Source organism: Idiotropiscis lumnitzeri, chromosome 10, assembly GCF_059441095.1.
Source record: "Idiotropiscis lumnitzeri isolate Australia: NSW breed Sydney's pygmy pipehorse chromosome 10, RoL_Ilum_1.0, whole genome shotgun sequence".
Lineage (NCBI taxonomy): Eukaryota > Metazoa > Chordata > Actinopteri > Syngnathiformes > Syngnathidae > Idiotropiscis > Idiotropiscis lumnitzeri.
In genome coordinates, this window is record NC_142400.1 from 1,998,779 (window position 1) to 2,015,214 (window position 16,436).

Consider the following 16,436-nt stretch of genomic DNA (forward strand, 5'->3'; position numbering starts at 1 on the left):
TTGTAAGCGTTGCTGCTCCGTTTAGGTTTGTGGTTTAGAATTCATCATTCAAATCATTGCCAAGGTGAATTGGCTGTGATGAACATTTTGAATTTAGAAAGGTGAATTTAAAAACGACATGCGTCTGTTTGAATTATTGGTCTGAATTTTTGCTTTGCGAATTGTATCATTTAAAGGTTTAGAAATTCAAATTCAGTTTTGTTGAATGTGTCAGCGGGAATGAATGCCAATTTTTTTGTGTGTCTTTTGATTGAGAAAAACGTTCAATTTTGCATGAAAGGTCTTTTTTTTTTGTCATGTTGAAAAGGGTTCCCATGGTCAATTAAATGAGCTGAATGTTTTGAATTTGGAACGGGAACAATGTGATTTTTTTTTTACGTGCCGTTGGGAATGCATGTGGAATATTTGGTTGAAAAATTTGAAATTTTGAGGAAATTGAGAGTATTTTGTCTGCTTTTTCAATGTGTTTAAAACGGATTGAAAATATTTTGACTGGTTGCAGGTGACAGGAACCGATCAAAACGGCTCCAAAAGTTCCACGTAAGAAGCTGAGAGAGGGCGAGAGCGCGTGTTGGGTTACAAATGAGTGTTTTTATTTTTTTCTACTTTTTCAGTGCAACATCACAACAAACAAGTTTCACATGAGGTATTCAAAGGGATTCTCTTGAGTTGCTGATAGAAAAGAAAGAAGAAACGCAAACGCAAATTGCCGCCACGTCGGTCCGAGCGGGGCCGGCAGCTCCGCTCCGTCCAATTTTGAGCGTTCCCCGCGCCGCCTTTTCCCCGTTCGAGCTTTTCCTTTGGACTGCGACCGAGAGAGCGAGGCTGGCGTCTTCGTACAAACGTGGAAAAATAGCTTGTGTCTCCTACTTTGATTCCGGGATGACTTTGTGGGCAAAAGTCCCGTGATTCCGGCTTTTCGGGGGAAACAAGGAACAGGCAACGTTGATTACAGCAAGAACCTCCTTGCTTGGATTGTCACCTCCTTCTTTCTTTATTTTTGGTCTTGACAAGGAATTTATTTACACACAGAGACACGGATGGACGGGACGGAAGCTTTGGCTGGACGCGGGCCCACTAGGGCGCCGCTACAGATTGATTCCAGCTAGTTTTCTTTTTTTTTTTTTTTTTTTTTTTTTGGAGGAAGGGGGGATGGGGGGGGGACATAAAGGCATGAAGAAGAAGAGACGGGGATGTGACAGACAGACAGACACCCTGACAGCATGGAATTCTTTGGTTACGGAATATCTTCTCACACAGTTGAGGTAGATGGTCAAGTCTTTGTGTACACAAAAGGAAGTGGGGGGGGGCTTAGGGTGCTGTTTGGGAAGGGGAGGGGGCACAGTCAAAAGAGTCAATGTCTCAGTTCCACTTGAACGCAATAACGCTGTCGTCGTCCTATCTTGAGATTTGCAATTTCGGTCGAAATTGCGAGTGAATGCTGAAGAGCTGATGCGGAATGCAAATTCTGACATTCATCTGATCGGGATGGGAGACTCAAAAGAAAAAGTTACAAATATTAAAAGATACATAAATTTCTAATAGAAAATTGTGCACATTTGGGTGAATGTTTTGCAAGATGGCCTTGAATCGTGTCAACATTTCAACGTTGGAATACTTTGAATTGGTGAGAAAATGTGGAAGGACGAGTCTTTTTGGTAACTCATTTCAGTCGAAAATTCAAGTCGGAATTTTTGAGATGTGAAAAAATGTCTCCCAAAATGTGCTGAATATTTTCTAGTTGGAACGGTTGCAATCGGCGGCGAAGCGTGTATGTCAAGAATTTTGTTGCATAATCTGCTCTTCAGCATTCCCACAATGATGGATGCTCGTGGTGCTTCGTTAATCGTCTGAGTGCATCAGCAGCAGCTAACGTCTTCAATCTTTGGTTATTTGTTTTTTTATTTTTTGCTCTTATTTCCCCCCACTTTGACCCAGAAAGAGTTTTTCACTTGCATCTTCCAGCCACCAGGTGGCGCCTGTCGGAGCCTTAAATGTGCGTCGGCAGCACACCGGATTGAATGCCTTGCCGCCTTTATTCTTGAGAAGACTCACCGCCCCGTCCGACCTTCGATCATTCTTACAATTGTTCCACATTAAACTTTAACCCCCCCCCCCCCCCCCACGTCCTCTCCAAAGCCCGCCGGTGTGCCCGAGAGAGCATACACCCGAGCAAATACCCGCAGAGAGGGACTCCTTTGATGTCTGTTTGAAACGTCAATGACCTCCTCCAAGGCCCCAAATCTCACCATTTGCCCCCCCTCACGACATCCCACCCCACCCTCGCCTCCCTCGCTCATCTGTCAAGTGCTCGCAGTGAAGGCCTGCTGGTCCGCGGAGACGTGCAAGCGAGCTGGGAAACGGATGCAATCTTTGGTATTTTCGCAAAGCTAATAGAACCATACGACGGGTTGGGGAAGCCACGTGAGCATTTACTTCATATCCTTGATTCTGGTTCAAGTACTAGTGCACTCGTTGTCCTCACTAGTGATCTAATTCAGCGCACTATTATAACAACTTGGCCACTCTTGATGTTTTTTCCACTAGTGGTGCCATTTTTTTGGCCTCCTTGTTTACAAATCAAGCTTTAATGTAAACTTCTGTGCTGCATGAGCGACATTTGGCCCAACTAGTGAGACGCAGGCGCTTCACTAGTGCGTTGAATTTTCCTACGAGTGAGGACAAAAAAATAAATCCACTAGCACATGGATAGCGAGGATACCAAATAAAAGCTCCAAATGGCATTCCATTGAGAATCTCTTGATTCCTGAAACCCTCAAAACTTTGAAGACCTGGTAGAAAATAAAAAAAGATAAGTTCTAAGAAAAAAATAGAATAAAAATGCATTTTTTGGCTCTTAGGATAATTTCGTCCAAAGTCAAACTGAGGAGTTTTAAAACATCACCGTGTTTTTTTTCTCCACCAAATCTCAGTTTGTAAAGAAAAAAAAAATGATTAGTTGAGGACAAAAAGCCCAAAAACTATTTAAGTTCATGTGGAGATGAACTCGAGAACCATCCAGGAACAAACCATTTGTACAATGGAACCCCAACAATTTTTGTTTTTGTTTTTTGTGGGACCAACCCTCTTGTATTTGCTGGAAAAAAATCACCTGTTTACTAATTTTTTTGTACTGTGCTCAAAGCATTAAAATGAATTCTTGGTGCCGAGGAACTACGTTGAAGACAGTTGAGGAGCTTCATTTAGACAAAAGTAGTGCTTTTTAGATATTTTGGGGGGGCAGTGGTGCTCGTGATTAACAGAGGTTTACGGTACTCATAAAAATACATTCTTTACAGAATTTTGTCCAAACCAGAAGTGGGATTATCCCCAAAACTTAAAAACCAAAGTCAAAATGATCCATCTCGACATGGCCGAAGCGAGACCAAGAAGACTTGAAAGAGCTTCACGGGAACAACCAGGAACAAAAAAACCCACCCTGAAACCCCCCTCCCCCTAAAAAAAAAGACACATTTCGAAGGATCTTTCGAGCCCCCCCGCGGGACCTCGTTGGAACTGAGACACGAGTGAAGTGAATGGCGGGTCGGGGGAGGAGGCCTGGAAGGGGGGGGGGGTTCACAAGCATGCAGGACCCCCCCGGGGGACACGAGCATGTGACCTTGAAGACGCACGTGGAAGGTGGAGGGGAGGCTCCCGAGCCAGAGATGACCCCCACCTCATCACCGTTATTATTGTCATCGTCAATATTATCAATATTCATTTTTCATATCACGACATTCAAAAAAGCTTTGGCCTAGAAGAGCTGAGCACACACAAACAGAAACGGGGGCCAGGCCGTCAACATACTCGACGTAACATCATAGGAGGGAGGCGGGGCGTCAATTGTGGCGAGGGATCTACAAATCGAGGGGTCAGGGGTTCGAGCCGTACATTCAGGGAGGCAAAGTTCATCTTTGGTATTACGATGGGATTCTACAGCTAAAAGTGCCCATCGGATAAAAACACAGACATCATAAATAAACACGTACGTCGTATAGTTGGCGTCAATAAATAGGCAAATAAATTAAAGAAACAAAAAACAATAAATAGACAAAAAGATAAATAGAGTAGAGTAGATGGGGGGGGGGGGGGGGGCACTTGGCCAAAAAAGAACGGCGAGTCAAAGCCGTTTTCTTTGCGGACCAAAACCACCGGCGTGTGCTTGACAATCTGTACAAAAAAAAAAACGGTGGAAAGAATCACATTCCTTCAGTGTAAAAACACGACAAATAAAGATTGTTGTTTGTGGCAAACAGAGAACGTGTCAGAGACATCGCCCCCCCCCCACACACACGAAGACCTTCAGTGGTCTTTCTTTGCTTTGTGAAACCAAATGGATGGATTTTGTCCTCGCCTTTGTGATTCAGTCAAGGCCAAGGGACGGCCGGAGAGGGGGGGGGGGACAATCTCCTGTTACAGGGAATGATTGACAGCTGCGAGTCGAAGACGCTACCGAGGCCTCCGGACGATTCCAGGCTCGCAAGTCCTGGGAGCCGTCGCCATGGAAACGCATGCTTAAAAACAAAACAAACAAAAAAAGGCCAACTCCTCGTCTTCCTCGTTCACCTTGATTCTCGAGGAAAGACGGGAGACAAGCAACAAAATGGAGGGGGGGGTCACACACGCGAGAATGAGAGAGAGAGAGAGAGAGAGAGCGCTCCGCACATGTGAGCAAACAGCAGCTCCTGATTGGTCAGGAGCGGGCGAGGGCGGAGGTGCACCAAAAGTATGCTTGCTCCTGATTGGTGGAACCTCCCGCCGCCACGCGCTAAACTACGAGAAGCCAAACTAGATGGCGTCATGAAAGGATTGGACAGTGGTACCTCGACTCCGTCGCTGAGCTCAAATTGATTTTCGGACACAATTTTTGGTTCCATCGTTGAAGAAAAAAAAATGTCGCTGTGTTGTAAAATGAAGATATAAAAACATATTAAAATAAACTGTAAAGAACGAAACTGGTTTTAAAAAGCGGGTAAGTTTAAACACGCTTAAGTGTTTATGGGTCGACGTGTTCCTTAAAGGGGCGTGGCTTAGTGATAGACTTGAGACTATCTAGTTAGCAGTTTTAGTTCAGTGTGAGTGTCTTCTCAATGCTCCTTGTGTGTGTTCTCATTTTGTATTTAAGTATTTTGTGTGACAAAACTGTAAGTCTCAGGCAGACGCAGTGTGTCGTGTGCCTTTAAGAGGTGTGGCTTATTGAGTGATGTCCAGAGCTGTTGTCACGCTGTTTTTTTGTTTTTTTTTGTCCCGTTCACTAAACGTCAGAAAGTGCATCTGCGATTTTGCGCATAAAAAAAAAAAATCGAACAAGCAATGATTTGCAAACGTTGGCTCACTGGAAAGTCAAGGTACCACTGTACAAGCGGGACCGCCCGCCCCGCGCTTGTATCACTGCGGGGGCCCCCCTAACCACACTCTAGGGCGCCCCGCCCACGCTTTGGTTTGAAATGGTGGCTGACGGCTGCTTCCGCGCCTCCAGGAGGACATTTGACGCCGGCCGGTCACCGCTCAGACTCGGCTCCGTGTCCTCTCGCCGCCGCCCGGCAGCCATCACGCCGTGCTGCACGACACCACCGAGGACGAGGCGCTGGATCCCGAGGACCCGGTGGAGGACGGGCGGCCCTCGTCGCTCCACTTGTTGAGGTTGCGGCGGCGTGCGTTCATGAAGAAGTTGCTGACAGTGGAGAGCTCCAAGCCCAGCTGCTGCGAGATGGTCACCTGCAGGTCTTTGGTGGGCCGGTGGTTCTCCCGGAAGATGGCCAGCAGCGTGCGGCGTTGGAGGTCGGTGAACACCAGCCGGGTGCGCTTGGGCCCCTGGTTCCGCTCCAGCTTGCTCTGCTCCTGCTCCTTCCTCTTGCAAGCTGTGGGGGGTGAAACGCAACGGCGAGACAAATTAAAACAAAAAGTGCAGGCGGCTAACGAGGACAAATGGATTAAGTGCGGGGAAAGTGGATTTGTCCGAAGGGAAAGCGCTGAGCTCGGCAAACCGGATGCCCCGAAAGAGACGAATCAGCAACTTTGTGTCGGTGAAGGCATCGGCGCGCTCGTCTGGCAGCTTGTAGAAGATTCTGACGAGCACTCCGATGCCTTCAGCGACACGCTAACGAATCGCAATATTCGACTACATCAACACTGTCACTGCAATGATGCATTCAAGGCAAATGCACGTTCACGACATTAACACATTCACTGTGCGCTTATGACATAAACACAACAAACTGATGGCTATCTATTTTTTGTAAATCAGAATCCAAGAAAATGTTCTTTGTTCAACTACTATTCATTACATTTTAAAAAGTGGGATTGGTAAAAAAAAAAAAAAAAGATTAATGTATTTTAACGTTACTAAAATTGAAGACAATTTGAAATGTTGGTGTTTTAGCAAGAAACAAAATTTGCCTTCAAGGGCCACATAAAATGATGTGATGGGCCGGATCTGGCCCCCGGGCCTTGAGTTTGACACCATGAGGGGAAGGCAAGGAAGTTATATTTATATAGCACATTTCAGTAACAAGGCAACTCAATTTGCTCCACACAAGCATAAGCACAACAGCTAAAAGCTGGACAACCAAACAGAGAGAAAGTGTTTCATTTAAAAAACTCTCCAAGCCTTGAAATCTTGTCCTGTCAGCATTTAATTGTCACAGATTTCTGTCGTCATCCATGAAGACATACTTGTTTGTGTGATGAATCAAAATAAAACGTGCAAGCAACCCCCCATGAATGTATTTTTTATTATATTAATAAATATTGGAATTGTAGAGTTCTAAAGTTGTATTGTCTGCTTATTTTCTGTTAGCGTGTTGTTTTTATGAGCGATTATGCTGTTTCCTACACGCCTGGAACGCCTCGCAGCTTTTGATGACGTCACCCGTCGACAGTGAGAGAAAACTTTTCCATGCGAGTCGAAGGAGATCAAACCAAAGTTGCTCCTTCAACTTTTATTTTTCTGTAGAGTCGAATCCCGTGGTGTTTTTTAACGAAGGAAAGTGCAGTTATTTTGAAGAGTATCGAGTGTCTTGTTGAACGTGCGCAATTAGTATTCCTGTGTCAATGTATCACTTGATGTGTAAATTGAAAAGGGAAAAAAGGAGTGACATTGTGAACATTGAAATTGTCATTATATGACGATGAGACGTAAATATGTTGTCAGGAAGAAAAAGTCAATTATTGTACCTGCACATGCAGTTGCGTTAGCATGTTGAGTTAAGCTAACAGGCTAACGCTGTGGACTCCATGCAAGTTCGATATACGCATTGTTTTTTATTTAATGGACGATTATTGCGATATTGTTTTGTTCTAAAGTAGAAGCTGTATTTTTTTTTTGGGGGGGGGAGTCACATTAAGTAATGGTTTTGCACGTTTCGTGTAGGCTGTTTTTTTTGGGGGGGGGACTCAAAATCGTCTAAGGATGGAATCTGCGCTGGAAGCCGCTTATGACGTCAGCGAGGGACATTCGGACATTCCATGGCCGCCTGTTTCCCTGGAGGGTGGTAGGTCAGTCTAAATAATTTCCTTTTTTTACACTATCAGTCTCACTATCACATCTCAGACGTTTTTTTTTTGGTCAGGTCAGATCTGATACCAACTTTGATGCAATATTGATATCAACTTTGCTACTAACTGATACCAAACTGATATAAAAAACATGTATGAAATTGAACGTTCTAAACACTAAGAGACCTGAAATGGACAAATTAAGATATTTTAATTGGTAAATTGACATTGGACCCGTGTTTGGTTTATTTCTTTGTTCGGGTTTGAGAAGACTTTTATGTCAAAAGAGTTTGTTCCTAGTTGGTTTCCGGGTAATATTTTTAAAATAAATATTCACAATATATTTCCACTATTTGCTCACCAGGGTGTCTTATTTCTGTTGGAGGTTTCTCTTTACTCGAACCCTAAATTGAATAAATTTAGATAGTTGATACATTTGCAAGACGCAGATTTATTGGTTTTCTGACAACTTAGTATTAACGTAAGACTGCGTAGCTGCACTTGTGGTGGCTACATGAAGAAAATGACAGTTGTGCATGACGTCTCAAAGATGAACAAGTGAAAAGATTTCATTATTCAATCCAGACTTTGAGGAATGTCAGTGGGCGCCTTATCCGATATCAGCTCAGTGTGACCTTCAGACACACGCACACACACACCTGCGCGCCACACAAGCGCTGCATTAAATAAATGAAACACCCTCAATTGATCCGCTTCCATTTCGTCATCCCCAAACATCTCACTCCAGGTTTCTTGGTCATTAGTCGGGAAACGAGCGTGACCTCAGCGCCGCCTCGTTTTCCATCTTTCTCCCCGGCGACACTACAACCACGACGAGACTACCCGACGCGCTACCGATGATGAAACAATATGACGCACTCGCTGCCATGTGATGCTCGTCCAGCGTCAATAACGTGATATTATGAAAACATAACCATGTCGGAATTGTCTTGTTCACGATCAATATATTTTTCACCTGTTACGAAATGTACTCGTCAATACTTTTACTAGCTACGGGAATAATGCTCATTCACTGAACTGACAGTGACAAAAAAAAAATAATGCCAAATGTTAACGCTCTTATTTATTATACTTGAGAATTTGAAATGTTGTGATTTTAGCAAGGCGCATGGAATTTGATGCACCGTAACTTTGCGTTATTTGTACTTTTTAAGTATGGTTCTTTTAAACTATATGAAAGCACAATACACAAAACAATGTAGTGAAGCACCGTATGAATATAGAATAGCTTTTGAAATGACAGAGGATCTAAAGTGGAAAATAAGAATGACAATAATACAATCCTGAAATGGCAAAATCAACAAAAAGGACGATTAGATAAAGTCATACCATGTTGAATACACAAAAATCTGTCAACTAAAAGCTTGTCTTAAATGATTGTTTCCAACTATTCCAACAAATACACTTCATCACAATGCAATTATAGAAACCAATAAAAACTATTCTGTATAAAAATGCAATTTAAATGCACACGATTGTGCCACAGAAAACATCTGGAGCAGTTGACAATCAATATTTATCTAAAAAGCCAGAAAATGCAAATCATATACACCAGAAATGCTCATCCGAAAATGTATTCTTGTATGCAAATCGCTACTTGTGTGTTTTGCTCGTTGTGCTGGTCTGACCAACCAATCAGAGGACGGAAAAAAGCGGATGCCATTGAGGCAAATTTGAAATCTGAATAGTTGGAGAAACACAACTTAAGTTCACTTCATTCCATCACATACGGGTACCGCCATAGACGGGCTAACAAATAGCATCAATGTGCCAGTAACGCTTTCAGCGATGGAAATTTGAACGCAGATGGTGCAGCAACACATGTAGACATACAGGCGATGTAACAGAACTCACATATTTTCTTTATCCTCTTAAAAAAAAAAAAAAAAAAAGACTAATATTGCCGCAGATTACTGAGGCGTGTTCAGTACCTCTTGTTCATTTTTGTCTGCATGACTATACTGGACCGCTGCTCAATGGCCAAGTCTCGCACACCTGAAGGAGGTTGGCTTGTTCCATACAGTCGTGATATGTCGTCATAAAAAGTGCAACACAGTCGCGAAGGCTCGTTAGCGTGCAGGGAGAATTTACGGCCTGTTGCGGGAGGCCAACCGGGATGGGCGCTGCGTCCTGGTCCGCTTCCTCCCGGGCTGCCCATGGCGGCGGCCATTAAGTAAATGCTTGCTCGTACTGTAATGGCGCGTAAGAGGCTCACAATCGGCGTGCTATAAATCGGAGATGGTGGGCTGACATAAATATCCCCCCCCCCCCCCCGGGCGTCTTATGATGGTGAGAACAGCCGCTAATCATGATGTACGCTGCGTCTCGCGTTGCGCAAACGTGATGGAGAGCCCTTTAGCGCCAACAACCCCCCCCCCCAAAATCCCTTCCCCCCACCTCAGGGTGGCTCTGGCCTCCCCCTGCAGCCCACGCCATTGCCCCCCCCCAACCTTCCGCCTCTGCTCCACCCCCCCCTCCTCCCATTGCTTTGTGGGCCAGCGGCTGATAGAAATTATTGATTAAATGTGAGCCGCTCAGACTCGGCCAGGCTGGTTAACTCTTGCGGGGTCGCACGGCTCCACAAAAACAACAGTCGTGCGTATTTGTGCTTCGACAATCACAATATGCAAGCAGGTTTGTCGCGCTTGTCACCAGAGAACAGTTCGGTCGTATTTCACTTTTAAAATCAATCCATTTACACCTAATCTTTAATGGCTTGATTTTAAACATTTAATTCGTAAATTGAATCATTATTTTAGAGAAGTGGTCCCTCAAGAAAGAAAAAAAAAAACAACAACTTGTATCTCAAATCATCTAATCCTACTGAAATGAAGGGAAGTGTAATTAATCTGTTCCAGTCCAGAACAACAACAACAAAAAAATCCCAAATTGTCGCCATCGAGTGGAGGGGGTCTGAAGGGTAGTCAGGTTTTGGTTGTATGTCTGGACAAAAATATCTAAAAAAAAAAAAAAAGTCATAAGTCAAGGCACTTGTATCTCAAGGCACCACTGCATGCATATTTGTTTTTTAGTTTCCTTTTTGGTTTATAGTGCAGGTATTCAACCCAAGGCTCTGAAACAATTTGCCGTCTTGCAATTAAAAAAAAAAAACTCACAAAATCCAAACTAGTTGGTGGCTTGTTGCTGTACTTTTTTTGAACAGATTTTTGCGCTACCTGTACTTTACTTGAGTATTTCATGTTCTGACTGTTTTAGTTTGACTCCTTGCATTGGAAAACAAATATCTACTAATAAATATTGTACTTTGGTCAAATTGTTAATTTTGATGCTTAATGCAATTGTTTCAATCTGTACTTTTTTCTGAAGGTGTTGAATCAAGACCTGTACTGAGTGTGAATATGTTTGCAATTATGTAATAGGAAAGGGGCCGTCATGGCTCGCTGCATATTTTCCCAAACAATCTTGTTACGTTCACATTTGTTTACGTTTCAAAATTTAAAAAAATTTGAAATAATTTGGAATGAAAGATAATATTTTAAATACACACAAAAGATTGTGTGACAAATTGTATTCAATTTTTTGCTCACATTTTGAAAGAATTTAAATGAATTTCATATGTTGTAGTATTTAACTACTTTTTATTTTTACGGTTTGCCTTATAGATGTATAAATAGTGTGATATAAGGTTAATACATTTTCATGGAACAAACTTTTTTTATGAAAATCAAGAACTATTTTGTAACATTGAACCTTTGCAAATGAAGAAATTGTGACAAATGTTTATTAGACTTTTTTGTTTTGTCAATTTCTTTTTTCAAAAGTAAAATTATTTCATAACATTGAGGTGTTCTTAAAATATATTATTTGAAAAAAGTGAGATTTATTTTAAATTGTTGTTATATTTAAAATTTTTATTTAAAAAATGCGTGCGCTGTCTTTCTAAGTTTCAACATTTTTGCATCAGATGAGTTTAATTGAAATATTTTAAATATGCATTGGGCCAATATAAGAACGTCCCATTGTCCGCAAACGGCCCCCAGGCCCGCTTTTGGCCATCTCTCATTTTGCATTTTTCTGGTCTGCTGATCTCCATGTCCTCCACTTGGAGTGGCCGCCCCGATGGCCTCCTCCAAACACTCGAGGGCGTCGTCCCGTATATAATTCGAGCGCGCCTAAATCCCGGGCTCACCGGTGAGACGTGTTTGGACAACCGTCTCGGCAGATAAACGCTTATTTGCCGAAACAACATCGACAAGAAGCGAGAAAGGGGAAGCGTGAAACCTTCCACGGAATGCTAATTCCTGTCTGGAAATGGCGGCCGAGGCGAGCTGCTCTTTCCCATGGTAATCAATATATGCTTGTAATTAAACAAAAGCCGCATCGGCCAGGAGGGGAAAAACAACAATCAGCCCCCCCCCCCCCCCTTCCTCCCCCTCCCTCCCCCTCACTGCCCCCCAGCAGAAAAAAAGGCTGCATGGGGTCCAAAATGCCAAACGCTCCGAAATGCTCTGGCTGTCCTTTCTTTTATTTATTCAATTAATTTTTTTGACCGGGATAAGACAAGAGGAAGTGTGTGATGTCATGAATGAACACACACACACAAATGCACCCCGGTAGACTTTTGTAATCTTTCTTTCCTCATTGTGAGTCTTTTGCGGTTTAGTCGGATTTTTGTTGTGTTTTTTATAGCACACGCACGAGCAACCCACACACACACGGATACCTCACACTTGGGAGCTCAAATGTTCCCGTGTGGCTCAACTATTCTGGGCTTCATTGAATGAGGAACATTATTCCACATGGAACAACGTTCCACCAGGAGCATCTTTCTATTCTGTATTTACTCCCACGAGGAACATCGTTCCACAAGTGACATCATCGTATGTGGAACAACATTCAGTGAAGAAAAGCATTTCATGAGGAGCAATATTCGACCAGGGCCTTCTTTCTGTTTGAAAATTGAACCCTTGAGGAACCGCATTCCACGTGAAATCCAATTCCACAAGGAGCAGCTTTTTATTCCATGAGGAATATCATCCACAGGGAACAACGTTCCAAGAGGAGCTTCTCTCTACTGGATTTGGAATACAAATATTCCATGTGGAATGTCATTCCAATATTTTTCTATGTGTGTGTGTGTGTGAGAGTGTTCTCACCTTCCAGCCGAAGTGAGGCCATTCTCTGGAACTCAGGCTCCTGCAGCCATCGGGACATCCTCTTGAAGGTCTCACGCCCGGACTTGAGTTTGGCCCAGGGTTTGGGGTTCCTCAGTAGGTCGGAGAGCGTCCCCTGCGAGCGGCACAGAACGCGCTCGGCAAAGATGGCCTGCGGGATGCTGTAGCGTTTCAGCTCCGTGATGATCCTCTGTGCCACGTCACGGGTGTTGATCTCCTCGCCGCCGCCGCCCCCTGGGGATCCGCCGCCCAGGGGGCCGTCCCCGGGGGAGGACGCCAGGGAATGCAGGTGGTCCACGATCTTGGCGGCCTGCTGGCCGGGGTGGTGGTGTGCCTGGTAGTGCTGGCTGTAGATGTGAGGGTGGTGGGCCGCCCCGTCCATTTTGTTCAGCTGGTGGCCCACGGACATGTCGCCGGCACCCAATCCCGGGGGCGACATCTCTCGTCCGAAGTCCGAGGTCCTGCAGAAGAGGCTCCCGCCGTGGACGTCGTAGCCACCGTGGAGCATCTGTCCGGGTCCCCCGCCGCCGCCGCCGCCGCCGCCGCCACTATTGGGACTCCCATAGCTGTGCATGGACCCCAGACCCGAGGAGGGCGGCGTCAGACTCTGGCTCATGGCGAGATCTTTGGCGTAGGGGTTGTAGAAATTGGCGGGAAGGCCGGCTCGCTCCTCGCGCATCAGCGTGAAACTCCCGATGACGTTACTGACGGGGAGGCAGGGGTGGTGGTGGTGATGGTGGTGGTGGAACTTGTCGTCGAAGGGCTGCAAGGGGGTCAGCGTGGTGTAGGTGCTGCCCGACCCGGACGGGGAGTCGCCGCTGTAGCCCAGCGCCGACATGGAGTGCTCGAAGGCCGGCGGAGGGGCCCGCGGCTCGGGTTCCAGAGGGGGGCCGGCGCCCAAGTGGGGCCGGGGGAAGGCGGCCGAGAGGTCCCGCGAGTGCAGCTCGGCGTGGCCGTGCAGCGACATCTCTCCCAGGCTCCCGTCCATCCCGGATGGATTTATCGATGAGTTAGAATGTATTGATTTGCGCCGGCTAATTAATGATGTGAGCGCCGTTAAGTACTTCCTCGCGCTCCCACGCCACCCACTGGAGGACCGACGTCGGCGTCTTCTTCTTCAAACCTCCTTTTGTGCCTGAAGGAGACGTCAGGACAGTTAGGAACTGCAAAAACCAAACAGCATCCCAGTCATGGATCTGTTTTCTATAATTCTCACACTGGGGGGGGGCGTTTTCCTCAAAAAGATGATTAATGTGATACGTTCACGAATCGGACCTTGATGCGAAGCAGAAATTGGAGGAAAGCATTTTACTTTCTGAAGCTGATTCATCTTGATTCTTGACAGTGGACAGAAATAATTTTTGTATTTTAGCTCTAAATTTATTTTTGTCTACAAAAGTTTATCGTGAGTCGTGGCGGTATTAGGTGAGGCCTCTTTGGCGCATACTCGTTAAGTGACTAGACCTTAGGCCGTTCTCTTGCCGTGACCCTTCCCTTAATTGCTTTTACTTGACTTCCCTTCTCGATGACACCCTTGGCACACATATTAGTTGAATTCAGTTTCGACCGTGGGTGGGCTTTGACCTTTTTCCGCATCCGGCAGAAAGAAGGCTCCGCAGCTGTGTACTGGATCTTTGACGATGTGCCGTCTTCTGGTAGTTGCTGATAATATTGCGAGCAGACCGGGCAAATGTTTGTACAAAACCTTTAAGTTGGTGCCATGACCCGAATCCCCCGCACTTTTTTTCAACAGTACATTACTAAAACTTCCCTCTCCTCACATTATTTTTTTAAATAGCGTTGCGGCGCATAAACAAACGTATTTCTAGTATATGCCACGGGCAATAAGAAAATAGACAGTGAGACGCAAATGGCCCGCGTGCCGTAGTTTGGTCACCACTGGCTTCCACCGGCTGACCTGAGTCTATCCCAGCTAACTTTTGGTTGAGAAGTAAGATACATCGTTAATTGGACAACAGTCGATGTCAGGACACGTATAGACAATCACGCGTTCACATTCACATGTATGTCGAATTTAGTGTTCAATTAACCGAATTTATCTTCCGATGAGAGAACCGGGGTGCACCGTGGACGGGTCACCTGACCCGGCGGACTCAACATTCACAATTGGGCAATTTAAATACCTCAATTAATCCAATCTGACTTTAGTTAAGGGAAGTGGGGTAAAACATCGACTGGTTGCCAACCAATTGCCCCCCCCCACCCCCACCCGAGAGAAAATAACGCATTCGCACTCAAATTCTGTGGCAGGTGGGCTGGAAAATGTCCCAGTTGACTTTTGGCGAGAGAAGTGGGACACATTGTTGGTTGATTGTCACTCAATCGCAGGTCACATTTAGACGGACGAGCATTCACGAATTTGGTGTCTCCCTCAAACCGAATTTTCATTTTTGGAATGTGGAAGGAGAGACACCACACATGCAAGCATGCGGGATTCAAACCCCGAACATCAGAACCGTGAGGCTGATGTACAAACCACAATTTCACCGTGCTGCTTGCGAGCAGCATTCCAACCACAACAAAACACGACCGCTTCCGAATCCGCGTTCGGACGTGTAATCTCGCGCACGCGCTTTTTTCCCCTCTCAAATATTTGAGCACATTTCTTGCTAGTTCGTCGTAAAATGTGTCTAAAAATAAAACAAGTCATAAAAACAAGCAATTGGGATTAAAAAATTAAAAAAAAGAATCGAAATGGTGCGTTCACGGTCTTACCTTCCGCGCGCGTCCACGGCTGATGCTGCTGAGCATCTCCTGCACTGAGCGACGTGCACACGCACGGTCCAAAAAAACCTTCGCCAAGCTTTTTTTTTTGTTCTCCAGCAAAAAACAAAACAAATGTGCGTTTATTCCTTGGCTTTCTTCTTTTTTTTTTGCTTGTAATTTTTGTCCGCGTTCGCTCGTGTTCTTCTTAGCTGCTGCGCGGCGCTTTTTCTTTCATTATCTGCCGTGATCTTCTTCTTCTTCTTCCTCCTCCTCCTCCTCCTCTTCCTCCTCTTCTTCTTCTTTGCTCTGCCAGCCACTTCATCGATCTCGGCACCAACTCTTTCTCCTCCTCCTCTTCCTCCTCACCCTCCTCTTTCGCCCCCCCCCCCTCGTTCGCCCTCCCCTCAGTGCGTCACCACGGCCTTAAAATCTGACAGATGTGCGATGAAATTCCTCCTCCAATTAACCCTTTCTCTCGAGGGTGGGGGCGGAGGGGGATTCATAGATGTGGAGATGCACATCCCCCCCCCCTCCCTTCATCTCAGGTTGAGTCCTTCCTTGTCATCTTCCACTCCAAAATCTTGAATTCAAGCGTTTAAATTCTCTTGGAAATGCACACTTGTCAGGACACTTGATTCGGTCCAACGTGCAATATAATCCAATGCGGGGGGGAGAAAAACCAACATTTTTTTTTTTTGGGGGGGGGGTGTAAATTTAAGACAATGGCAAATGAATCATGTTTCTTTAATTTATTGATCACCCAAATACATTCATATTAAAAAAACTATAAATATATATATTTTTTCGGGCGGGGGTTGGATTTCACGTAATAAAGTGACGAGTCAATATTTGACCAATTTGCCGCTGTATCACGCTGTTCCTAATATTTTGGTCACCTACTAAAAATTGTCTGGTTTATGATATTATCATTTTCAAGGCATTTATTGGGAGATAAATGTGATCTCGTGTGATGGCAATAAAGTCGCTGCTTCACACTACACAGTGCAGTGCTCAATGTGTAGCTGGTATAAAATATAAAACAAAATCGTAACAAAT

At 44.9% G+C, this 16,436-nt stretch overlaps 1 protein-coding gene across 1 annotated transcript; it reads right to left on the reverse strand.

The window, feature by feature from the left end:
• Window positions 1-4,642: 4,642 nt before the first annotated feature.
• onecutl (one cut domain, family member, like) lies at window positions 4,643-15,681 on the reverse strand. Its single transcript, XM_088306396.1, has 3 exons — window positions 15,390-15,681; window positions 12,636-13,788; window positions 4,643-5,861 (listed from the first exon to the last, which is right to left on the reverse strand). Exons 2-3 carry the CDS (start codon window positions 13,639-13,641, stop codon window positions 5,551-5,553), a joined length of 1,317 nt encoding a protein of 438 aa, XP_088162522.1. The 5' UTR covers window positions 13,642-13,788; window positions 15,390-15,681; the 3' UTR covers window positions 4,643-5,550.
• Window positions 15,682-16,436: the final 755 nt, after the last annotated feature.